Below are 25,113 nucleotides of genomic sequence, written 5' to 3'. Positions count from 1 at the left end.
GGACCGCAGTCTGGGCCTGTTTGCAATTCTTCTCATGAGAGAGTCACACCTTTGATGTGCCTGGCAGAGTCTGCTCTCCTCTGGAGAGTCGGAGGGGCAGGGCAGCAAATGCTCGGTCCAAAGATCTCGCTCCGAGGTGCTCTCAGAGGAGTTCGGCTGGGCGCCGCCGTCCCTGGGGAGCTTTATGAAATAGACATGAAACAGGATAAAAATAGCCGGATGTGGGTGAGCAGGGTGCAGGAGGCGTGCTCCTTCTGGAATATTCCTCGCCGTGTCTGGGGACGGAACTCTGCTGCCGCTTTAATGGCTTACCAGTGACATTTGAACCAGACACCAGGCTCTGGCCGCCATTCGGTCCTCCTCACCAGAGCAGGGGTGCGATGGAGGCTTGTAAAGTCATTGGAGGATCATGGCGTGTGTCACCCATGTCACGCTGGCCCGGCTGTGTGTGTTTTGCGTGCGGCCGCAATGCCATTTCCATAGAAACCGTTTCGCCGCGGGTGATGGTGCGTGAGTCTGGCGTGATTAATTGCCGTGCGTCGTATGGAGTATCGGTACTGAATGTGTGTGTTGTTTTTTTCTCTTCGCAGCCAATCCCAGCGGGCCAGACGGTCTATTGTTAGGTCCCCGCCGTCTGCCATCACTTCCTCCGTCATTGCAGGAGGCTGTGGGCGTCCCCACATATGTAATATACACAGTGGGAGGTGATGAGGCCAAGCTTATTTTACACCAGTGATGATGCAGTGATTTAAGTAAAAGGTTTCGTAACAGTGGATGAACATGATGGCAACGTTATAAAACTATGAGACAATGACTACAAATGCCAAAGAAAAAGGAGCAAAAAGAATACTGGTGCTGGAGCTTTTCACTGGTGTAAGGCGCCCTCGGGACTTAAAAAAAAAAGAAAGAAAGAAGGCCTTGTTTGTTTAATGATCCACGTGTGAATGCCCATTTCGTTAAAGATCCTGTACTGGATGAGAAAAATAATTATACACCAAACAAAAATGGTAGGTCGTTTTTCTTCTTCAAGATAACTACCAAGTGGATCTTTCTATTTATGTAAATCCAGAAGTTCGCAGCGCTTCGTGCCAGTTTGAAGATAGGGGCCACAGTGTGATATGGCTAATGGATTGATCGCTCTTATTATTGTGTTCTAGTAAACTCTGATAGCTGTCAGAATAGCCTACAACCGATTCTTATCATCTTATAATTATTAATTATTTATTGCCATTTCTGTCCAATTTAAGCATGATGCTCATATTTCAAGTAATTAGCTTCTGTTCTATTTTATTTTACCTGTAGGTTTTTCTAATAAAGAGTATAATACAAGGCAAACCGTATAAAGTGAACTCATCATAAACTCATTAGTCGCTCTGGATAAGGGCATCTGATAAATGCTGTAAATGTGATACACATGTCAGTAGTCTCCATGCTGATTCCCCATGTATTACAGGTGGGGTGTTAAATCGGATTTCTGCTGTAAACATTTCCATATCAGGAAATCGGTGCAACTTCCTCGGAAGATACAGCCCAGTCCCAGGAAGCGGATTTATGCATGAGCCTTCTGCTGCTTAGGCCTTCATTCAAACAAGTGCTTAAAATACCAAATGTCATGCAGATTTATCGGCACATAACTGGCAGATAATGCCAGGTTGGCTGGTTCCATCTTCTTTGTTCAGATAAATTAAATAAATTAATTAATTAAAATAAATTAAATAAGCCACCACCCATCTGTCTTCCGTAAAATGTGATTATTTCATCTTATATGCTTGGATACATGAAGGAACATGAGAATTTTCACAGCAATGTATTTAAAACTAAAAACATAATCTGGTGTCAGAGGTTATGAGAGGAGCAAAATTATTATTTTTTTTCGTTTTGCTTTTTGGTAAGCCCAACATTACGTTCTCAATTTTGCGGAGATGCAGGTTGCTTCTCGAAAGGCAATGAGTCAACGCTGGCTCCTCATTGGTGCCACTGTAGTAGAATAGGATAGATCAGAAGCACGATTAGCATTCAAGGTGTGCTACTTTTCCACTTTCCAAAAATTGCATAAGGGTTCAGTATAAAAGCATAACATCACACACGCAAAAAAAAAGCAGAAAAATTAATTTGCTCTTTTGTTCTCGCTCTGCAGTAACCACCAGAGACCAAAGCCGGGTGTTCTTATTGGACTTTAATTATTCTCTTCTCTAGAACAGACGGTACGACGTGGATCACACAAAATTGGCAGGCAAGCACTTTCAGGCAATTCGTTGATATGTAACATATATATGACTAATTATACAAAACATACATTCTCTCTTAGGCAGATTCGCCCCGAGGCGACAAACACTCACACATACACACACAATTAGATGCATAAACGTATTTTAAGAAAGTCCCAAGAGGCAACGCTGTCCTCACCGCGTCCTTTTAAAGGCAGTGCTTTCATTTTCATGTATTTGCCCCAACAAAACACAGCAAAGATGCACTGGGACTTTTGGCTTGTAAGAACAGATAGAACGTTACTCCAGAGTCGGGTGGATGTTGCGGACGTGCAGGTGGGTGTGATCTTACTGGAGCCACCGCATCTACTGGCCCTGTGTCCTTCATTTCCTCTCAGTTGCAGCACAAAAGGGGGGAGGCAGCCAGAGATCACAAGTAAGGGGCAGGACGGGACGCGTGAAACAAGGGCTGGCGTAAATTAGCATGCTTCACAACCCACTCACACACAGTCTCCTTTCCCGGGCACCTGTCCATTTATCAGAGTTGGACGGGTCGGTGTTGCGGAGTGACCTCGGCTAAAACACGTGGCCTCCTGCTGATCCCCCGAGGTGCAGAAGGAGCACTTCTGAGCTCGCAGGAGCCGTCCTGAATACCAATGTCCTCCTCAACGGTCCCGCCCAGCACAACACAAACATCCCCACAAACCCAACACCACAACTAGTGCAAGACTCGCGCTCACAACTGGCAATTATAAATATTTCACAAAAAAAAAAGGGACAATATTACGACGTACGGTAAACAGTCTCATGTTCTGCAAACTCTTTGCTCTGTTTCAGGAAGTCTAAACTAAAAACACTTTTATAAATCAGTCCCTGTTCGCTCAGTGACTACCACTAGCAATCGGTCTCTAGAAGAAGTGGCAGGTTTTCCATTTCCAACGTGTCCTTCCGCGATTTAGCGCAGCGGCTCCGTCTGAAATCACTTCATATCAGAGCAGAAACAGACGAGCTAATGATGACTGACTACGCTCATTAAGGGCTCTTCAAAAGAAGAAGAAAAAAAGATAAAAATGCTTTCAGACCAAAAATAGCTGCTCAACTAGACTGCTATTCTATTACCCGGTCTTCCTTAAATAGACACTTAATCAATGAGCACAAACGAATACCCGTCCAAAGAGAAAACTAGCGCCGCAATATAAATACACGACACCTGGAAAATGAATATGTACACCTTCAGTCCTCAACGGTCCAATTTCCCCACAGCTCTATGGTGATGAATCAGAATTATTATTCGTTGGGAGTGTCTTTGTTCGATATTGGCTAAAGGGACGCACTGGGTCCCAGAGGTCGAGAGCTCTGGCACACTTTTAACAACATGGTCCAAGGCAAAAGTGGCTGCTTATGATCCCCTGTCAGCTGACTTCACATAGTAATGGACGTTTTAATGACCTGCGGGGTAATTAGTGAACCTGCGGTCCATAACCAACTGTAGTTTACTGACCGCTAATGAAGCATGGGCGCTTTGACAGTGGTGTGTCTGTGTGTGACCGTGCCAGCTGTCTGCTCTCATCGACTGTGTGTGAAAATGTATAGCTGCTGGTTGTGTAATGGTAAGCAGCCAGTGTTCTTTTTCTGCATACTTTACACATCCATAGAAATGTTCTCTCTCTCACAAACACACACACAGAGACACACAGAGAGACACACACACAGGACGTGTGTGCAGGTAAACATGAGTTCCAGAATATGCAGTCCATCTGACTACCAGAGGTGAGTCTCTCTTATCTCTGATATGATGTTGTTGGCTTTCTGGAGCGCCTGAGAGAGCAGAAGACAGAAAGAGAGAGAGAGAGAGAGAGAGGGGGGGGGGGGTTGTTATGGCTGTGAATCATACCTATTCATGAGGTTACACAACGACATATACATAAGCGCGCTCACGAACAGTTCACAGACCTGCCTTCAGCTCCACATAATCACTTTCACACATTGTCCTCACTCATCGCACTGACCACAACCTCTGTTGGTTTCAACAAAGTTTCATTTAAGAATTAAAAATTATTTTTATGTTTAACTCAAGACCAGACATTTCATGTCAAAATGGTGCCCCTAGAAATACTTAATAAGCAAACAGTTTTTGATTTCAATTTTACGTAACGTTTTCCTAGCTAGGATGCGACTTTAGAATACACAAATGTTATAGAATACACAAAGCAATACCTCTGCTTTTAATCTGTAGTCCCTGTACGTTTTCTGGAGAATTTTAGACAGAATTGTATACTTTTCTAATTTCATATGAAGTGTACACATTGCACAATATATATTGAAGTTCATATTCTTAATAATGCTTCGGTTTTGAGACAGGACTCACAAAACTTGAACTTATCCATACAGAATTAGTACCTTCGAAAACCATTTAAAACAGCATGTTTCTGCCGCTTAGTGTACGGCAATAAATTCCAAGCAGGCTGTGAAGTTTATGTACTGCTTGGAACCAACATACACTGTGCCATCATACACAGTGCAAGCAATTTGTTTTAAAAAATAATTTTAATTAAAGACCTTTTTCATTTTTGACACCAGCCGCACCCACCTCCAGCATCTGAGCCACTTCGTTCCTCTGCTGAGCCGTTTCCTGAGACTCGATGAGCAGCTCCTGCAGCAGGGGCTGTTTGTACAGTTGCCCCACTAGCTCACTCTGCAGATGCTCCTTCACGTAGTTCACCAGGAAGTGCATCACTGTCTTTGGCACACTGCACACACAAAGAAAAACGGACTAGTCTTTAGTTCGTTTGTTTTTTTTTTTTTTGGTTTCTTTTTGCCCCTTTTGTAAATATGATTTCAGTGTGTAATGTAAAATGTTTTTAATTTTTTATTAGTTTTATTATTTTATTTTTGAAGCCTTTTAGAATTTTTTTTTTTTTTTTCCCTGCCTTTTCTTTTTGGTCAGTGTTCATCTTCCCCTTATTTTGTGTCTGTATATATAGTTTTTTTTCGGGGTGGGTGTTTGGATACTGGCTGGTCTGCTGGTGCACTAGTAATGGAAGCTGTACTGCAAAATGCAATATGAACTCATCTCTTTGTCCTTTCCACATTAATCACATTTTATTTGTTTTTATCTCTGTCCCCTTCATTGCAAAGTGGAGTCAGGTTCCCTGCACTAAATGTTGGGTGTTGGGGAAAAAAAAAAAAATAATAATCCAAAAACACCCAACATTTAGTGCAGGGAACCTGACTCCACTTTGCAATGAAGGGGACAGAGATAAAAACAAATAAAATGTGATTAATGTGGAAAGGACAATGAGATGAGTTCATAGTCGCCATGTCTTTATACACCTCAACTTCACATCTCAATAGAAGCATCTGAGAATTGTTGATTTGTGACAGAAATTCCAAATTTGGTTTCTCTTCCGAAAGCACTCTCAGCCTCTCAGGGAACAGTTTATTAATAGGACTTAGTTTTACAACGGCAAGGCAAAAATCTTACTAATCAGCCTTATTATTTTTATTATTTCTGCCACTTTCCAATTAGCCAGTTTTACTGCCACGATTAGATTTATGTCTAGAGGGAGAATAATAAGTACAATGCATGTGAAATGAGCTTAAACAAATCTTTTACCTTACGTAAGTTGCCAAAATAACATAACATGTCATAGGAAGAGCCATTGAAAAGATGACTTACGGTTTAAAATAGGATGCTAGTTACACACAAGCCCCGCCCCCTTTTATGTCAAATACGGCAACGTTACCAATAACAAAAACATGCTTATGAGTAAATGGTTTTTGGTTAATACATTGAGATGTTATTTTTGTTGTACAGTTTCTAAACTTGCATCTTAAAGAATATTTTTTTATTATTAGTTATTATTTGCATGTTCCTTTCTGGACAAACAATAGTGAACATAACGTCCTGCTGATCCCAGACCCCGCCTACCTGTCCTGTATGCTCTTGCGCACGATGAGGAAGTAGCACTTGATCAGCCGCTGGATGACCTCGCAGTCCCGCTGCTCGCGAGCACTCAGCCTGCGTGAGATGGGAACGGCCTGGCGTGGAGAGACGGGCGTGCATCAGATCTGAATCCTCCTCATTTTGCAGCACTGTTTATGCCTTCAGCATGAAAACATGCATTCATGTGAACCGGAGCCGGTACGCCGATATCTGGCCCTCTCACCGTGTCCAGGAGATTGACGGCTTTGGAAGGGCTGCTGAAGGCAGACACAGGCTGATGAAGCGACACTTTCTCCTCCTTTTCACTTTTACACTGCTTCCCTCCATCCAGCGTATCAGTCTGGGAGAGACGAAGAGAGAATATACGTATACGGTGGAGGAGAGCGAAGGTGACAAGAGTGAGGTGCTGCTTCTGAGAAAAATAGCGGGCGAGTGAGAGAATGAAGGTGAGACAGAACGAGGGGGGAGGAGTGACACACCGGGAGAGGGATGAGAGGGATGAAGATACCTGCTGGCTGTTGACTGATGCAGACACCTGTGCGGCGTCTGTGAAGTCTGGGTGCTTGGTGTTGATGTACGCCAGCTCGATGGCAACCAGGTAATGAACCTGGAACATAAAAATGCATAAACCCGGAATGAAATCACAGCTTAAAGGGCGCTGAGGCAGCAAAGGTGGAGCGGAAAAGATAAGCACGTCGACAGGAGACACACTCTCACCATTTCATTCGTGATTGGCAGGCGTTTCCTGAGCAAACTTGTCACCACCTCCACAATTGAGTCATGGAGCTTTGGAAACCGTAGGAGTTCCTGAGGAACACAGACACATCAGGTGCATTAAATGACACTGATAAGCATGGAGAATAAAAATACAGTAGCAGACAAATCCTTCACATGCAATTAAATGTGTGTCACATTAAAATATACCAGCAATAATGACATGAAGATATATACTATTTATAAATAAATTCAAGAATAGAGCTAGTGATGACACTGATGTATTTGTTTATTATTTATTGAAAGGTTATTTGAATTATTTGGTTTATTTTGTATCCTATTGATAATGTGTATTAATAGATTTATTATGGGCTTTTTTTTCATGTTTCATTTATTTTCTGTTGTTATGGGCCTTTTCATTATGGTGTCAAAACGAAGGGAATGGACAGCAGTGGTGGCATCTTCTGGATGAGGCAAGGCATATATCCCCATAAAATCCAATTCAAATATGCATCCTCACAGTTTCATGTGGGAAGGGCATCATCAAAACAACAATAAATCATATCCTTTCCTTTACTGTGCTCTGGAAAGACTCCCGGGAACACAGAGAGTGGTTAAAAAATTAGTTGCTACTTTTATTACAGTGTTGCATTTCATTAGAACCACCAAAAAAAAAAAAAAAAAAAATCCAATCAAAAACCAAGGTCAAGGGTCAGGAGTTAACTTTATGTTGATCGTGTCCACAAAGTTGTTAAACAGTTGTTAGAATGCGCAGTGGTGCTGTGTCATCACAAATGAGTAGATAAGATATCAGAGTCATGGGCCATGATCTTTGGTACATGTCACCTGAATGCATCTAAAGTCCCCATCTTTACCCGGTATTCCGAGTAAATAAGTTCTCTGAACCAGTTACTGTTAATCTTCTTCTTTTTTTTTTTGGAACACCACTGGGAGTAAGTGTTGCTCCAGTACTGCAATCAGATGGCTCTTCTTATAATTAAGCTGTAGAATATGCAGAGGCACAGGCCGTGCAGAGAGGTGATAATGTGTGACAACGGTAAACAGTGGAGGCAAGGAGAGGCGCACCGATAACCTCACAGAGAGCAGAATGCCAATGAGGGCGTCAACACAGGCCTAGCCACGATGCTGCGGCTGATCAAGCTCATCTGCCGCCATCCATTATGGCTCAATGTCCGCTTTTGCCGAAATGATGTACAGTCAGGGCCAAAAGTTTTGACAATGACACAAATGCTGGTTTTCACAAAGTTTGCTGCTGCTGGGTTTTTGGTTCTTTTTGGCTTTTATTGACAATTACATCATGTTTATGCAACGAGTAAATATTTGCAGTGCTGGCCCTTTTTTCCCCAAGACCTCTGTAATTCGCCCCGGCATGCTGTCAATCAACTTCTGGTCCAAATCCTGACTGATGGCAACCCATTCCTTCATAATCAGTGTTTGCTTGTTATCACTTTGGCCTCCATCATGCTGGAAATGCTGGAACTCTTCTTGGATGGTTGGGAGAAGTTTTGGTACCATTCTTCATTCATGGCTGTATTCTTAGTTGAAATTGTGAGTGAGCCCACTCCCATGGATGAGAAGCAGGTGAATGGTCTCAGGATGCTCAGGACACATGAATGGTCTCAGGATGCTTTACTGTTGGCACAAAACAGGACTGATGGAAGGGTCACCTTTTCTTCTTCGAACAATCAGTTTTCCAGATGCCATAAACAATCGAAAAAAGGGGCTTCACCAGAGAAAATGACTTTACCCCAGTTCTATCCCTGTACTATCCCTGTGTCCATGCAGAATATCAGTCTGTCCTTGATGAATTTCTTGGACAGAAGTGGCTTCTTGACACCAGGCCATCCTCCAAAAGTCTTCGCCTCCCTGTGCGTGCAGATGCCCTTACACCTGCCTGCTGCCATTCCTGAGAAAGCTCTGCACTGGTGGCACCCCGATTCTGCAGCTGAATCATCTTTAGGAGACGGTCCTGGAGCTTGCTGGACTTTCTTGGAAGTCTGTCTTGTATTGAGTGAATAATGTACAATAATGTTGTAGGTCTAGGACATCCAGAGGATCGCATTTGGTACATTACATAAACTGCTTGCTGATGTTATTGGTCATAAGAATGTTTGATTATATGTAGGACGTGTTTATACGTAGTTGTATGAGGCTGTAATGACCACTTACTGTTTAATGACACTAGTATTAAAATATAATTTGCATTGCCACGCTGAAAATGGACAGTTTTCAGTTTACAGTTTAAAAATAAATAAATAGAATACATTATGCAGTATAAGTACACTACACAAACAATCTGGAAAATATATAAATATGGATGAGTGTATTAAAAAATGTGTAAGATGATGTGTATGTGGAAACTAAATATATGCACACATAGCTACCATAGTGTATTGGATGTGTTTGTTAGTCTATGTATGTGGAGCGGCGTGGCATTCTGTATGTAGTTTGATTATAGGTGGTGTGGCATGTGTAAGATGCTTTCAGCACAGTACTACCTGAGTGCTGTATGAGGAGCAGTGCTGGATGATTCTCTGCAGCTCCTCATGCACCAGCTCCACACAGCGCATGCTGGGCTCCTCCAGACGCTTAATCTGCTTCTTCACCAGCAGCTCAAAGGAGACTTCCGGTACGAAGAGCGCAGGGCGCGGTCCCTAAGGCAACGCAGGAACAGCAGCAGAGGGATGAGACCACCAGCACAGTTCGGCTCAGCGCCAACACATTTGGAGCCGTGAGAATGTTTGCCGTAAAAGGAACAGTTGCAAATGTAGATCAAATAGTAAGGAAGGAAGGTCAAATAAAAGGAAAGCAAATTCAAGATGAAACATCTACCCTGTACTTCGAGTGTGTTGCATGTTTGCAGCAAATGACCCTGATTTAGAATATGTTGGAAATGTCAAATGCAAGAATTCCAATGAACCGACCAACTACATGCTGCATTTACTGTGACTGCAGATAGAAAATGTGCTGACAAAGGCGCTTGCGTGTGAAAAACAAACCCACTGGTGACAGTAATCTAAACCCACAGCACTTGGATGCCCATTATGTTCCGATAGGCCGCTATTTACTGAGGCAATCAACACTGAATGTTTTCCCCACCGGGACAGTGCTACTATTCGACCCAGCAATTGACTGTAGGATATTAAAGCGACTGCTGCAGTGTCCCCCTGCCTCAAGTTTGCATTCAGATGGATGTCAACTGCCATATTGCGGTGAAAGCTACTTTAGCTTCTAAATGAAGGTGGCATTACCATTGGCCGTTTACAGGGGGAGTGGGAAGCTTTGTAATGGCAGCAGTGCGGAGAGCTGAAAAGTCAGAGCTGAGATAGCTTGAAATGGGGTTTCAGTAAATGTTTTAACACAGAAATGTATTATAGATGATCAGGGAGATGGCAGAAGGCATCAACAAAATGAATACAAAAGGAATGTCAGTAAGGACATCTGAAATCTGCTCATGAACAAACGACTCACTGTAAGAATACAAGTAGTCATAATTGCCATATTTTTTTACTTAATCCATTACACCATTAATCACCAAAAATATTGGCAGAAGTCTATATTGAAAATGCTTTGGATAATTACAGTCCTACATAGAATAATGAGTCTTCCTGCAACAGCTGTTTACTTCTGATGAATATGTCTAAGAATGAGACCTGTACACCTCATTAGGCACAAGAAACCTCTTTCTCTCCATTTTCCCATCCCCCTCTCTCTGTCTCGCTCACACATGGCAAATGAAATATCAGAGGCAGAAAGCGTTGTCAATGTAATGCAATAAACTGACTGGCCCTAGAATAAAGTGTCTTGTTCAGTTCCCCTTGAGAAAATCAGAATTTTAATTATGGACATTTTCATTACCGTGGCATTCCTTATGGCTGTGAGGACATCAAGTTCAGTGAGGCCACCCAGCGGGTCGATGGACTGCAACGTGCGACCGAATGTCTCATGGAAAATGTAGCAAATCCGTGCCCCTCCGCATCTGAGAGAAAGGACACGTGAGTCGACATTTCCGCCCTGCCTCCCATTCGAGTGCAAAATATGTCATCCGCAGGTAATTAAGCGCAGACGCCACGGCTGGCTGCCAAGTGGCAGTGTGATTATTAGAGCCATGCGTCTGCAGAGGAACAGTTTGATCATTATCACCAGCTACTTACTCAATCATTTTCTTCCAATATTAAAGAATTGCTTCTACGCAATAACTCCAAACAGGTTGTGAAACGGCTGTCACTACAACTACAGGGTGGGCCATTTATATGGATACACCTTAATAAAATGGGAATGGTTGGTGACATTGAACACATTTTATAAGTGGTCAGAAACTTGTAAATATCTCATGAAAGAATAAAGTTATGTTAAAACCAAGCACACCATTGTTTTTCTTGTGAAATTGCCAATAAATTTGATGTCACATGACCCTCTTCCTATTGAAAAAACAAAAGTTGGATCCAAGATGACCGACTTCAAAATGGCCACTATGGTCACCACCCATCTTGACAAATTTGCCCCCTCACATATACTAATGTGCCACAAACAGGACGTAAATATCACCAACCATTCCCATTTTATTAAGGTCTATCCATATAAATGGACCACCCTGCACTACAACTCCAATAGGAGTAGAAGCTAATGCTTTACTTTCACTTCATTTTTTTATCATTTTAAAGTACTCTTAACTATTAGTACTACACTTTCTTATAAATCTAAATGTTTGAAATTTGTTAAAACACTTTATAACAATAAGCCAGCAAATTCAAGTAATAGAGTAGTGTGTAAAATGTGAATGATACATTTATTAATAAGCAATCAGTTATCTAATAATTAATTTGCCATTTCCTTTCACGTTTTTTTCATGTTTGTAACCCACAGCTCAGATGTCTGGATGTGGCGGGCTGTGCCCTCGATGGTGTTGCAGTAGTCGGAGGCGAACTTGGTGACGATTTGGAGCAGCATGGCGCTGGGGTCCTCCACGGGCTGGCCGTAGCTGTTGAGACGGGCCTGGTACTGCGCGGTCAGCACAGTCACGCGCGTCTTCAGCTCAGGCAGGCAGTCGCGGATGTGGTGCATGAGCAGGCGGCTCAGGGTGCGGGCCAGGTAGCGTGAGCCGCATCGGGAGGCAAGGGATGGGTAGTGGCGCTGCAGGAAGGCCTGTTCGTCTTTGGCAGCGTCTGGGACGCTCTTGCGAGTGTTCAGGTCATGCTGGCTCCTTCAAAAATAGAACAGAGAGCATGAGCTTGTTCCCCCTTTCATGTCATTTTAGTTCTTTTATCAGATGTGTGTAAACTGGGACAAATTAAATTATATGACTACATTCTGAGATCATGTATGTATGTATGTGCATAAAACAAATTACTTTTTATTAAGAATAATATATGTTGTAGAAACAATGTTCGAATATTATTTGCATAACGTTCGTTACACCATTTGTGGTTTTACTGAGATTAACGTAGCAGTTTTGTGTTGAATTGAATGACAACAAGTATAAAGCGATTTTGTCCATCAAAAATTGATTATCAAACCACAGACATATTTATACACAGAGAAGTTATCAGCGTATTGTCCACAGTCATTCTACTCATCTCGCAAAGGCAGCTACTGAATGAAACATACCCGGTTGCCAGCAGAAAGCAAAAAGTCTTTCACTGTGATCTTACGCCACACAGATAAATCCCACTCTCACTGTTCGAGGGAGCACAGAGATACCGCTGACTTAAGAGGTTTGTCTTGAAGGCGTATCAAATTAAATCTTCTATGTAAACTGACAGAAGAAGTGGAGTGTTACAGCTCCAGCTAAATTCTGCTGCTCGCTACTGCCTCCCTCCAGGGCTCCCACTGCCGAGCTCTAGCGATTCACAGCGTGAGCTTTCTCTCGCTCATCACTAATTCATTCATTTGACTGATAAGTAGCCATGGAAGGACAGTGCATTTAATGTTCAGAACTGTGATACAGTTAATTCATGAAATGAATTGCTGAAGGGGTCTCTGTCAAATAACACATAAGATTTCAATAGCCTGAACTCAAAGGACTTTAAACAAACCTGTTCACTACACCAATAATTCCAAGCCGTACTGGAATGACTCTTCCAAGCAGCACTTCCAGGGCGTCGGTTCCGGCATCCATTAAGTCCAGCTTGGTTACTACCAGTAATGTCCTACGGCCTAAAAAAAAGCAGCATTAATGATATAAGACAACATGAAGACTTCCTGATTAATAAAAAAATAAAGCTGATTTTGGAAGGCAGGTGAACAGCAAGAGTGGAATGTGCCTCACCATCTGGGTCTACTTCGCGGGCAAGTTTAAGGGCGTCTGACGTGGCCAGGTCCGATGTTGCCGGAGAGACGCTGAGTATGATGGAGTTAGGGTTGGAGATGAAGGACAGAATCATCTCCTGCACTTGAATTTCTATGTCTTCTGGCTGATCACCAACTGGGACCTAACAAGCCAGTAAATGAAAAAAGGGCCATTTTAGTGTATATCTACGGATATTATAATAAAATATAAATTATAAATCTTATAATAAATTACTAGGAAATGCACCAGTAAATTATTATACGGCAGGCTGAATCAAATAGGACCTTCCAGGCTAGTGAAAACCTATTTTCAAATATCATACATCTAGTTCTGTTATGGATAATACACTTGTATACACCACAGTGTAGTTTTGTGTACTTGGCCAAGGTTGGATGGGTCATTTCAAGCGAGGTCTTTCTGAAGCATGGCCCCCCCCTAACATTAGGATGACACCTAACAGAACCAACATAAGGAGGTGTCTGTGAACCAGTGAATTAAAAAAAAAAAAAATTATGTTTATGATATTCAGTGGGCAGCTCATTTGAAATAAGCACAATAGTTCAATAAAAACGGGGCTAGGCAGCAGGTCTGGCATGATTATTAATTTTAAGTGTCTGACTGTGAGTTCAGCTCACAAGTTTGAGTGCAGGTGGGCATCACTGAAAATATCCAGACTTATCCAGAACATGAAGGACACACGCATGAATCCTTGAACAATTCTTTGAAGTAAGTCCTTGATAGATTTTGAAGCAACAGTCTTTCAGCAGGATGTGATGTGCTAGCATCCTTGAAACAGCCATTTTATCTCCTTTTTCCACTTGGAGCAGCACCCAATAATGAAATGCTCGTATCCATGCTGCTACTTTCTTATTTTCTTTATTTGTTTCTATTTCATGTCTTTCATATATAAATAATCGCAATATTATTTAGTGTCATTATATTTTATAATTATATCCTTATATTTTATTGCTAGCCATACCAGGACCTGGGTACTTTTGAATTATAATAAAATATTATAAAAAGGATTAATGGTGCCCTTGCTGTTATAGCTGTTACTAATACCTCTGCCTTAATAGCTGCTAATTACATGACCACTTCACTTAATGGAAAGGTTAACATCAGGTGTGAATAATGAATGATTTATTAGTTCATACTAATAAATGAGCAGGTTTGTTATACCTTGGTGATTCCAGGCAGGTCTACCAGGGTCAGACTGAGGACATTGGGGGAGAATATCTTCAAGTAGATAGGGTCATTGCCGATTCCCTGAGAAATAAGCGAGAGTAGAAGGTTGAATATAAACGGATAAAAAATGGCCAAGTAACACGGAAAAAAACCTGCTCTTTTCATACCTTGTTATCTCCAGAGCCACGGTCAGTTTCCTCTTGTATCTCTTTGCGTATTTCCGTGAAATCAGTGAATATCTATAAAGTGCACACAAAAGCACTGACTGGCAGTACTGGCCCCCTTTCAATATGATTCATTACGGCTCATTGAGATTTCATGCTACGTTTCATCCTAGGGCAAATTCAGTATGTATTATGTTGACAAAGATGAAGAATAACTGCAAGCAGGCCAATGCACAATAACTCAAGGTAAAGAAATACCTGGTTTTTACAATGAAGGAATGTGCCCCATTCTTCTGCCTTGATCCCTTTGAAAGACCAAGGACACGGTCAGTATACACAGAAAAAAGAGCTGAGGAAAAATGAACAAGCGTCTGATGGAAAATGAGGAATCATTAAGGAGTGTACACATAGCTCTGAAAATGGAGGGGAAAAAACAGAAAAGAAAAGACACAATACACATGTGCAAGATGGGAAATGATGTTAGTCCATGCAGAAACACTAATATAGAGACCTGGATAGCTGTTTTGGGAGTTACGTTTTGACTCATTTCCTAAGGAAATTAAAGGAAGAGAATAGGAAAGAGACACAAAATATTATATAATACTAATCAGTATTTACTGAAAGTAAAAGAGTTCATGCACAAATTCTAAAATTCAGATATTGCAACCTGTTAACTGTGTTATTCAATACAATTAAGGGATACCCATATAGTCATTGCTCTTGAAACTGGAATGCAAGGTATTTTATTGGGGTAAATATTCTGTGTACTTAAATTACTGAAGTTATAAGCATATCTGACCATTATCTTTTTGTGTGTAATCAATGAGAGTATGTGGAGAATTACATTATCAGATCCATTATATAAATGCTGCCACAGGCCATTGTTACACGCATCACTACATATTTGTGAAGATGATTTGTGAGTGCTTATCCACAAGGCTTTGTTTACTTTTGCATATGAATATGAAATCAGATACAGCAGTCAAAAAAATTGTTTACAATACAGTCATTTAACACGGACTCATTTGCAGCTTCATTACCGTTGTCGTGTTTCCGTCTCTCCTCCAGCGGGGGTACGTGAACCAGCTGCAACACCAGAGGGCGTCGCGTAACTATTCCTGACCCCCGGGGCAGAAAATCCCGGCCCACTAAGCTCTCTAACACAGAGCTTTTTCCACTGCTCTGTGCAAATAGGGAAAAAGATGACAAGTCATGGCTGGCGGTGATGCAAAGAGCAGAATACATATTAAAAAATAACACATATTAAACAAAACGACATCTGCAGCTCATACTCTTCCAACCTCCTGTGGTTGCCACTTGAGCTATTTTCAGTTTAGCCCTCAGGAAGCACCACAGATCATGTGATAGACATGAGGTGGCTTTTTAGTTCTCAAAAATGCGCACAGGAGGAGGCACTATGCCACAAAACAAGTGATGAGAATGAGAAAAATTCTGCATTGAGCGCTGGATAATCAGGAAAAAAAACTGTCCAGAAGAAAGGTGAATATGCCATTTGGTTCACACTAACCTGTGATCCGACCACCACAATCTGAGGCAGCTGTATGCTGTCCGCTCCCACAGTGAGGAAGACCTCCTGCAGCCTGTTTATTACTGGAATTAGGGTCTCCATCATTCAGCCTAGGAAGCGCATGCAGTCAACACCTTTAATAATGAAACTGTATGCTGCACTATTCTAACACACCACTTTAAATATAAGAAAAACAAATTGCACATATAGATCGGGAAAACCATCCCGGTCGGTGGGATCCCGAGTCTTAGACACCAGGAGACTTGTGGATGAGTTGCACTGGCAGCACCAGATATTATCTGGTCATGGAATGCCGCACCGAAAAGTCCTGTTCGTGTAGGGGAACCAGACCAATCTCAATTTGCAGTGTTCGTGTTTATGTCGTGTCTTAATTTCTTTATCTTAAACCGACCATTGCTATTTCATCCTCATAAACTTCAATTTGAACACAGAAGGCGTCGAATTCATCATTATGCAAATAAAATAATAAGCTTTCATTCAAGTAACATATATTTAAAATGGGCTTTAGGCGAACATTAGTACCCAACAGTTTTAATATTCACATGCTAAGATAATAAGTTAAAATGATGTATTAAGGTAGCAAAGACGCTAGGCTGTTGTTAGCCAATAAGCTAGCAAAGGGGAAGCGAGAAAATGACATTAGCTGTAAGCTAGCTGGCCAGACAGCGGCATTTCCTTACCAGCGGACCCGGAGACGGCGTTTCGCAAACGGAGAACAGCGCTACTCACGGCGCATTCCTGCCCTAAACAACAGCGGCACGTAGTTGGTCATTATTTCACACGCGTAAACGCCTAATCCCTGACCTCACTGTTCCATTCGGCGCAAAGGCAGCTGTCAAAGCAAGATGGGCGTTTCCCGCATCACGGCGCTGCGCGCTGGTTGGTCGCTGGGCTGGTGTGACGTCACTCGCAATGTGATATTTGATTGGTCTAGCTCGAGGAACGTTTTACTTTTGTTTTCCCGCCCCACCCTCTGACGTGTGTGTATATGGATGGGCATTCAAGGAACAATTATAGGAAAAACTGCACATCATCTTAAATCGCTTCGTAATTGTATATGGTTTACTTTTTGTCGTATTCCACAATACACACCGAATTACTCCCACAGAAACACAAAATCCCTTTTAAAACCTAAGGAGTCTTTATGCTGAAAACATGCATCTATATTTATATACAGGACAGGCCAAAAGTTTGGACACACCTTCTCATTCAATGTGTTTTCTTTATTTTCATCACCATTTACGTTGGTAGATTCTCACTGAAGGCATCATGTATATAAAGTTATGTATACAACTCAATGTACTTGCAGACATTTATTTATAATTTTCCTACTCAAATGTTTACATGTACAGTTGGGATGGCTGTGACACCAAGAATGTTGCATTGTTAGTTGTGCATGACAATGAAACCTGCAATACACGCAGTAAATATATGCAATAAAGCAATCTGGAGACCTCGTGCAATGATTGCATTTCGTCCAGGATCGGTGGAAATCGATACCGTGCTAGGCGTGGCTCGGTGCAGCTATGAATGTGATCATCCTTTTTTATTTAAATAAAAAACATCGCGTGTCATATTCACTACCTTGGCGTAAAAAGGGCAGCGCGTCTGAATGCGTTTTGCTTTAGTGATCCGTCCGTCGCGGGGTGTAACGTGTTTAACGCTCCGCCATATTGGCGGCGTCCAAAACAAACCAATCGCGGCCCATCCGGCCCCCGTCCAGGTCGGCGGTGCGTCAGACCCCTTGTGACCGCGCAGCGCCATGTTCCGCACGGAGCGCTCCCACGAAAACACTGCATGCCCGTCGCACGAAACATAACCCTCCCGGACGCGAGCCTCCTTCGGCCCGACACGGTGTGACCGAGCAGCCGTCGCGGATCTACGAGCCCTCGTATCCCCCCCGAACGCGGAGGCTGGTAGGTGAAAAGCCCGGAGCCCGAGCGAGCCTCGGCCGGCTGTCAGGTCTGGCGAAAGTGGAAGTGCGGGCTTTGGCGGCTCGTACGTCGAGCGTTAATCGTACGTGTCGGCGCCGGTCCGCGTAGGTTATCAAACAACGCGAAAACAACGTAAAAACGACGTTTGGTCGTCGTTGCCGCCGCGCGTTAGCTGGTCGGCTAGCCGGCTAAGCCGAGCGGTATGCGGATATTTTCCACCAGAACCGGTCGAACCGCCAGCACGGAGCCAGAACTACGGCTCGCAGGGGCTTTTATCGACGCTGCCGCGGTGCGTGGGGCCGTTTTTGTTCCGCGTGTCCTGCTTTTAAGAACGCTGTGGGTTTCGTGCAGGTTTCGCGGCTGCGCCATGGCCTCCCGAAAGAAGGTTTTGCTGAAGGTGATCATCCTGGGAGACTCCGGGTGAGTTGTGACACGTCAGGACGTCTGCAGAATGTTGGTTCCCGATGGCCGCTGCTGTCCTTCCTTAATTGGCTCGATTTCTTAATGATTGGCCTTCATGGCCTCTGCTTCTGCTTCTGCTCTGTCGTTTTCAGAGTGGGCAAAACATCTCTGATGAACCAGTATGTGAACAAGAAGTTTAGTAATCAGTATAAGGCAACGATCGGAGCTGATTTCTTGACGAAAGAAGTGATGGTGGATGACCGGCTTGTCACGATGCAGGTTTGTGGTGTCACACGGCGCGTCACGGCACGTTCTCGACACGGGAACCGTCACAGTCTCAGTTGTGCCTCGTTGCATCTCAGATTTGGGACACGGCCGGACAGGAGCGCTTTCAGTCGCTCGGTGTGGCGTTCTACCGCGGGGCGGACTGCTGCGTTCTCGTGTATGACGTGACCGCGCCGAACACCTTCAAGACGCTGGATAGCTGGCGGGATGAGTTCCTGATCCAGGCCAGCCCTCGGGACCCGGAGAACTTTCCCTTTGTAGTGCTTGGGAACAAGATTGATCTGGAGAATAGACAGGTCTGCGGGTAAACTTTATATTTTTAATAATATGTATACAGTACATATTATATTCACAGTTTCCATGTATTTAACGTAACAGGTGACAACCAAACGGGCCCAGGCCTGGTGTCAGAGCAAAAATAACATCCCTTATTTTGAGACCAGTGCCAAAGAGGCCATCAACGTGGACCAGGCCTTCCAGACGATCGCCCGAGATGCACTCAAGCAGGTACGGGAACCACCGTTGTTCCTTTTAACACGACTAGAGGACCGACTAGAGGACAAATTTCACACACAGTGAAATTTGTCCTCTGCATTTAACCCATCACTCTGAGTGAACAGTGGGCAGCCATGACAGGCGCCCAGGGAGCAGTGTGTGGGGACTTTTGCTCAGTGGCACCTTGGCGGAACGGGATTCGAACCGGCAACCTTCTGATTACAGGGCCGATTCCTTAACTACTAGACCCCCAATGCCCCCAGTCCATTTACGTGTACATCTGATTATATGACTGCACATACGAAACAAATCACATACGGTCAATATGGCAAAAGGAATACGTGAGCATACGTTTTACTGGGTTAAGATGAGAATACTTTAATGTAAAACGACCAGCCAAGAATGATCGGTGATTGTTATGATAAACAGTTCCAGTGGTCACAGGACCGGGGAAGAGGGTAGATCATGTTCGCACAAATGAGTTTTTGTCCCGACTCTTTTTCTTTTTTTTTCTTTTCGGCTCTGGGTGCTTTAAGTCTGCTACTCTGTGCGGGACATGGAGGACGTGGGGCCACCGTGGCCCCGGGCTGTTTTCACTTATTTCTTAATTGACTGGATGTAAGGACTCGACTGTTTAACCCCGGTTGTTTGCTACGCTGGTTGAGTTCTGTATCGTTTTTCCTCCCCCCTGATCTTCCGAGGCCCGTTCATCCATTTATAAATGTACTGATGCGCTTTAAAGAGGAGACTGTGGGCCACCTCCCGAGAAAATTCAATCAGCAGAATGTGACGATTGACCACAGCATGCAGGTTTCGAGTAAAATAGCATGGTTGGCTCTTGTAGTGGGAGAAAACCTTCTATTATGCGTTGCTCAATTATCTCTCATTTAAGGGCAGGTAGACTCATTTAATTCAGTCTGAATGAGTGCATTAGTCAAAAATTCGGTATAGAATATGGCGACGTTAATAAAATATAGATAGGGATGGCTTATCTAGGGATGTACTAGGCTGAGGAGAATATTGTATTGTTTTCTTTTCTTCGGCCATTAAAAAGCAAAATGATAAAAGAAATTTAAGAAGACGAGAACTACAGATTTCAGAATATGGCTTCCACTATGTCTCTTTAATTATTCCAGGCAACCTTGGTCTCAGCAGTGGAGAGTTAAGGGGCTTTACTCGTAACTCTGTACAGATTATCTGCAAGTTGCTTTAGGCATATTTTACATTTATGTCAAATGGGCTTTAAACCGTTAAACCTGCTTCACTGTAGGAGTCCGAGGTGGAGACCTACGATTTCCCAGACCAGATCAAACTGAGGGATGACAAGCCCCCCTCCGCCAGCGACAGCTGCAGCTGTTGAGGCATCGTGCCGATAGCCGGGGAAGCTGCAGACGACCAGAGGGCCTGACCTTGAAGGGACACTACCAGTGGACTGCCCACCCAGCTATAAGAGCCCCATCAGACTTTGGGTGAAATACGCAAACCACCCATTTCCACCCTCTCTTCTTTCTTAAGAGCCTGTCTCACAGGATAGCATGGAAGAACCGTACGAGGCAGAGCAACGTATCAAGCTTCTGACTTTGTTTTGTCCATCAAATATGGGATTTATCTCCAGCCATCGTAAAACAAACTCAGCTGGCGTCTAACCTTGCCACCTTGACAAGTGTACTAACTTCTTATTTTTTTGTTAATCCTTGCTAATCGTTCCATACTGTAACGTTGTTTGCTGTAATGCTTTAACTTCTGCACATCTTATTATTATTATTTTTTTTTTTTACATATATTTTCATTTTCTTTAAGTATTATTGCTGTTTCTCCCTCCCTATCCAGGTCGCTGTGACCATTTCTCCATATTGCTTATTCTGTGCTGCTGTTGCTGCTTACTCATTTTAAGGACCTTATATTACTGCATACATAATACAAATTAAATCAAATTAAAAAATAAAAGCAACAATTGATGTCACTGGTGGTGGGGGGATAGGCTGCTAGTTTCAGATTTCACTGGTGGGGAAGTGTGAACGATACTGCGGGGGAAGTGAAACACGAGCCCAATTCAGCCCAAGCAAAGCCCAGAATGGCTTTTTACAGATAAAATAAATTCTATATATACATATATATATATATATATTTAAACGTAATTACGAGCCTTGTGGAGCAGGTAAAAGAGTGACATTCGAGCAACTGCTTTCTGGTGCGTGGTGGAGCTCAGTGTTGGACTAAAGGGGAGGTGTAGTTGAAACGATGCAGTATGTATTTGCATGGTGTAAATTAGCAGTCTGTGAGGTAGATTACTGTACAGTGAAACATGCATCAGTGGATTATGCCTTGGGTATAATCACAGCGATCCATTCAGCGTCATGTGGTTGCACCCTCTCCCCTCCCCACACTTCCATTTTCTCCCGCCCCCCACACTTTTTAAGATATGCCAAATCAATAAACATAAATTCTTTAAAGTGACAAAGAAAAAAATGTGCCGTTTTATTTGTTCGCATGATGATACACTACCACTGCATCAAAGTCACCACAGGAAACCTAGAGGAGAACCTACAAATAAACATACTTTACAATATTTAATTCTTTTATTGTCCTTTACATGATATTTACAAGAGTTTCTCAGTAGATGTCAGCAGAATTCTGCTTGATAATTTAAACAGTAATATGATGCTGTTTATATGTATAAAACTGCTTTTTAATTGTTAATAATTCCAAACCTTAAAAGAAAGGGGGAAAAAACAAATATCCACTTAAAAAAAACTGAACACCCCTGTCAAAAGTCTGGTTTTAATCTTTAGGAATTGGCCGTGCGCCGGCTCATTCCTTGCTCAGTCCATGAATGACGTGTCCATGCCCTCTGCTTCTGGGTGGAGCATGCGCCCTGCCAGACGTTCAATATCATCCAGACTCAGCTGCCTGAGGGAGCGTTCGTAGTCCTGTGAAGGAACAGAACATGAAAAGCATGACTAGGAAGCACTTTTATGACTATTTCACACAAATCAAGAGCAAGAATGGTTTTATAGAGCTTATATTGTAAAGTACTGAACAGGACTTCATAATTTTGCACACCATGTTCCTCTTGGATAAAGATTTGGAGAAGGCTTTGTGGCCTTTAGAAGAAAGCTTCTATGTTTTTGTGTAAGCGACACTATGGGAACTACATTTCCCATCATCCCCGTGTCTGAACTGCAGTTGCTGATCTAAGGGTAATAATGGCAGCATATGATTTGCTGTGACAAATTGGCAGGGTTCAGGGGAAATGTCACAAACAAGACAAAAAAGAAAACCTGGGGCTCTCCGTGAGCAGGACCATGAAACGCTGCTCTACGAGGAGGCTTTGTTCCTCCCTCTAATCCTCCCTCTAAAAAGGCGCACGTTGAACATGCGGCTATTATTACCCTCAGACCAGTACCTGCAGCTCAGACAAGGGATGATGGGAAATGTAGTTCCTATGGTTTCTCTTTTTCCACCAATCACCAGAGCAGGTTAGAGAAAACCAGAACATGTAAAACCTTAGCGAATAAGACACAAAACCATGGCACACAAGTTCACCTCATCTGCAAACTAGCTTCTCTACTCATTTTACCCCCTCTGTAGATGCCTACTGAGCACTTTTGCGCCATTCCTTGAAAGCGGGGGTGGGGAATCTGATCCAGGACAGGCATTGTGGGTGGCACCCAATCAGGATATAATAAATGCTCCTCCCATGGCCCTATAGGTCATTGTTTTTGGTTAAGAGAGCCCACTATTCCCCCGCCCCGTGGACCATACCTTGATCAGTTGTTCCTGTACTTTCGCAGCATCTGCCGGGCTAAAATGCTTCGCGAGCACAGTGGACAGTGAGTGCCACACTCCGGCACCGCTGCCGGAACCGCCGCCGGTCACCCCCATACCCGCACTCTTCTCTGAAGCGGGCCGAATCACTAGGTTCAGTTTGGCCTCGTGACCAATGGAATAGTCACTGAGCCGGTGTTCGTCTGAAGGATTAAGCCAAATGGTGAGAGACTCCATTTTGGACAGGAAACCAAAAAACATCCAGGAGGTATCGTGCCTGCTGCCTACCTGCAAGGGCTTTCCCTTTGTAGAGCAAACGCTGCTGATTTGGGGGAATGTTCAGATGCTCCGAGACCAGCTGTTTGACCTGTGACACTTTTTCATCCTCTGTGACCTACAGGTTGGTAACGTATAATGAACATTATTAACATCGGGATTCAATTATGCATTTGTAACTTCATATAAACAGATTTAAACAGCAAAAGCACATTATTATTAAGTGATTGTCATTGTGAAGCACAGCACACGGTGACACAATGAAACGTGCCCTCTGCTTTTAACCATCACCCTTGGCGAGCAGTGGGCAGCCGTGACAGGCGCCCGGGGAGCAGTGTGTGGGGACGCTGCTTTGCTCATGGCAACCTTCTGATTACGGGGCCACTTCCTTACCCGCTAGGCCAACACCGTCCCACTGATAAGGGACATAAAACCACACCTTACATGGCCATATTGGCCCACCAATACTGGTGCCGTCAGAAAATCTGGAGACTAGATAATCCCCCCACCCCCAGGACCATTATCGATTGCAAAATTCCATTCTTTTCCAGTACGGAGCATCTGAAGACTAACGTAATATTTTGTCAGTGTCACTGCCGTCTATGCAGCCCTGTTCCTTCCCTGCTTCCACGGAAACGACAACAAATTGTATCCCTGGTCAAAACGTCATCACTGCATGACCCTTAAACGTTCAGACAAGTGTGTGTTTTTGTGAAAGATTATTTGCCGTTATGAGGTGCGGATATATTTCCACGCCCCACACTGTAAATTTGATGGCAGTAGTAGCCTAGTGGGTGACACAGTCGCCCATGAACCGTAAGACCCAGGTTCAAACCCCACGTTCTACCATTGTGTCCCTGAGCAGGACACTTAACCCTGAGTGTCTCCAGGGGGGACTGTCCCTGTAACTACTGACCGTAATTCACTCTGGATAAGGGCGTCTGACCAATGCTGTAAATCCATAATATGAAAGTACCAAGAGAGGATGAGAGCTCAGAAAGGGTTTAACTTTGTAAGAAGTTATCGGACCAGGACTGGAGAAGGTTCGAGACCGTGGTGCTGTGACGTCACTCAGAGAACCGCTTCTAAACGCGGCCAGTGTCACAACTGTGCTTAATCTGTGCGACCAGTGCCAGAAGCTACGTTCCCTTCTGTCGTTGCCGGCTAAAAAGACGTGACCTCGGACTGCGTTTCATCAACCTGCTCGGACAAAGACGAAAGTGGTTCAAATGCCGCCGCCGCCGCCGCAGCAGCAGCGAAGCGACGTTCCCCGGCGACAGCATCGCCACACGAAACAGACTCGTATTAAAATACGCTAAAATACGCCGGGCATTCCGTTCAAGGCCAATGGCGAGCACGGGGTCGACGGGACTTTAATGTCCAAACCGACGCCGTTTTAGCGAGCTAGTGAACCGTATGCTAGCTGTCTAGCTAGTCGGCTAGCTGACGCTGGCTGTATAAATGCGACAAAAAGCCGTACCTGCACGCTGCATTCCTTCCCCTGGAGCGGCTTCACCGTAAGGATCATTTTGTCATTCAGTAGGTCCGACAAGCATTCGCAGGTATATATATATATATATATCTCTCACCAAGCCATTATAAACACGCACACTCCTCCACCGGACGCGGTAGTGCGACGCTGCGCATGCGCGGTGTGGAGCGGCCGATCGCTCATTCATCTCTTGCGGAGTGAGGCGGCTCCGAAAACACTCCAGCAATTCCGCGTTCACAACGTTTCATTCATCACAATCTCTCGTGCGATATAAATTTACATTTTAGCTCGCTCATCATCTATATCGATCACTTTCCGTTTGATGGATTAAGCCTAGGCCTGGTCCCAAAGCGTCTTTCAATCGAGAAATTCCTTGATGTTTTCCC

At 43.6% G+C, this 25,113-nt stretch overlaps 3 protein-coding genes across 4 annotated transcripts; 1 reads left to right on the top strand and 2 right to left on the bottom strand.

Moving 5' to 3' along the window:
- Positions 1-2,161: 2,161 nt before the first annotated feature.
- On the bottom strand, positions 2,162-16,936 carry LOC114799188 (dynamin-1-like protein). 2 transcript variants are annotated; one of them, XM_028995582.1, is made up of 18 exons: positions 16,756-16,936; positions 16,055-16,164; positions 15,567-15,708; positions 15,038-15,076; positions 14,785-14,831; positions 14,530-14,601; positions 14,357-14,443; positions 13,157-13,319; positions 12,924-13,044; positions 11,753-12,091; positions 10,747-10,867; positions 9,387-9,542; positions 6,871-6,960; positions 6,662-6,760; positions 6,377-6,493; positions 6,139-6,248; positions 4,798-4,957; positions 2,162-4,025 (listed from the first exon to the last, which is right to left on the bottom strand). In XM_028995582.1, exons 2-18 carry the CDS (start codon positions 16,157-16,159, stop codon positions 3,969-3,971), a joined length of 2,025 nt encoding a protein of 674 aa, XP_028851415.1. In that variant the 5' UTR covers positions 16,160-16,164; positions 16,756-16,936; the 3' UTR covers positions 2,162-3,968. The 2 variants fall into 2 exon arrangements, with proteins under 2 accessions (XP_028851415.1, XP_028851416.1); XM_028995583.1 differs by lacking the exon at positions 15,038-15,076.
- An 840-nt stretch (positions 16,937-17,776) lies between these two features.
- Positions 17,777-21,664, top strand: rab7b (RAB7b, member RAS oncogene family). The gene is made up of 6 exons (XM_028996656.1): positions 17,777-17,991; positions 18,361-18,429; positions 18,564-18,690; positions 18,774-18,992; positions 19,075-19,203; positions 20,462-21,664. The coding sequence occupies exons 2-6, from the start codon at positions 18,377-18,379 to the stop codon at positions 20,549-20,551; spliced, it is 618 nt and encodes a 205-aa protein (XP_028852489.1). The 5' UTR covers positions 17,777-17,991; positions 18,361-18,376; the 3' UTR covers positions 20,552-21,664.
- An 87-nt stretch (positions 21,665-21,751) lies between these two features.
- On the bottom strand, positions 21,752-24,892 carry LOC114799785 (ubiquitin-like protein 4A-B). Its single transcript, XM_028996657.1, has 4 exons — positions 24,716-24,892; positions 23,248-23,353; positions 22,957-23,162; positions 21,752-22,121 (listed from the first exon to the last, which is right to left on the bottom strand). The coding sequence occupies exons 1-4, from the start codon at positions 24,761-24,763 to the stop codon at positions 22,014-22,016; spliced, it is 468 nt and encodes a 155-aa protein (XP_028852490.1). The 5' UTR covers positions 24,764-24,892; the 3' UTR covers positions 21,752-22,013.
- Between the last annotated feature and the right edge of the window lie 221 nt (positions 24,893-25,113).

Source organism: Denticeps clupeoides, chromosome 11, assembly GCF_900700375.1.
Source record: "Denticeps clupeoides chromosome 11, fDenClu1.1, whole genome shotgun sequence".
Classification (NCBI taxonomy): Eukaryota; Metazoa; Chordata; class Actinopteri; order Clupeiformes; family Denticipitidae; genus Denticeps; species Denticeps clupeoides.
Note: the sequence above shows the minus strand (reverse complement) of the source record. Positions and strands in the feature narration are given on the sequence as shown.

Coding starts and splice junctions, on each gene's coding strand:
- LOC114799785 (XM_028996657.1), bottom strand. CDS start 24,763: ATGATCCTTACGGTGAAGCCGCTCCAGGGGAAGGAATGCAGCGTGCAG. Junction 23,163..23,247: donor CAAAGGGAAAGCCCTTGCAG/GTAGGCAGCAGG, acceptor TTAATCCTTCAG/ACGAACACCGGCTCAGTGAC. Junction 22,122..22,956: donor TACAGGAACAACTGATCAAG/GTATGGTCCACG, acceptor GTTCCTTCACAG/GACTACGAACGCTCCCTCAG.
- rab7b (XM_028996656.1), top strand. CDS start 18,377: ATGGCCTCCCGAAAGAAGGTTTTGCTGAAGGTGATCATCCTGGGAGAC. Junction 18,430..18,563: donor ATCATCCTGGGAGACTCCGG/GTGAGTTGTGAC, acceptor TGTCGTTTTCAG/AGTGGGCAAAACATCTCTGA. Junction 19,204..20,461: donor CCCGAGATGCACTCAAGCAG/GTACGGGAACCA, acceptor GCTTCACTGTAG/GAGTCCGAGGTGGAGACCTA.
- LOC114799188 (XM_028995582.1), bottom strand. CDS start 16,159: ATGATGGAGACCCTAATTCCAGTAATAAACAGGCTGCAGGAGGTCTTC. Junction 13,320..14,356: donor ACCTGCCTGGAATCACCAAG/GTATAACAAACC, acceptor CTGGCTTGTTAG/GTCCCAGTTGGTGATCAGCC. Junction 6,494..6,661: donor CATCAGTCAACAGCCAGCAG/GTATCTTCATCC, acceptor CGTCTCTCCCAG/ACTGATACGCTGGATGGAGG.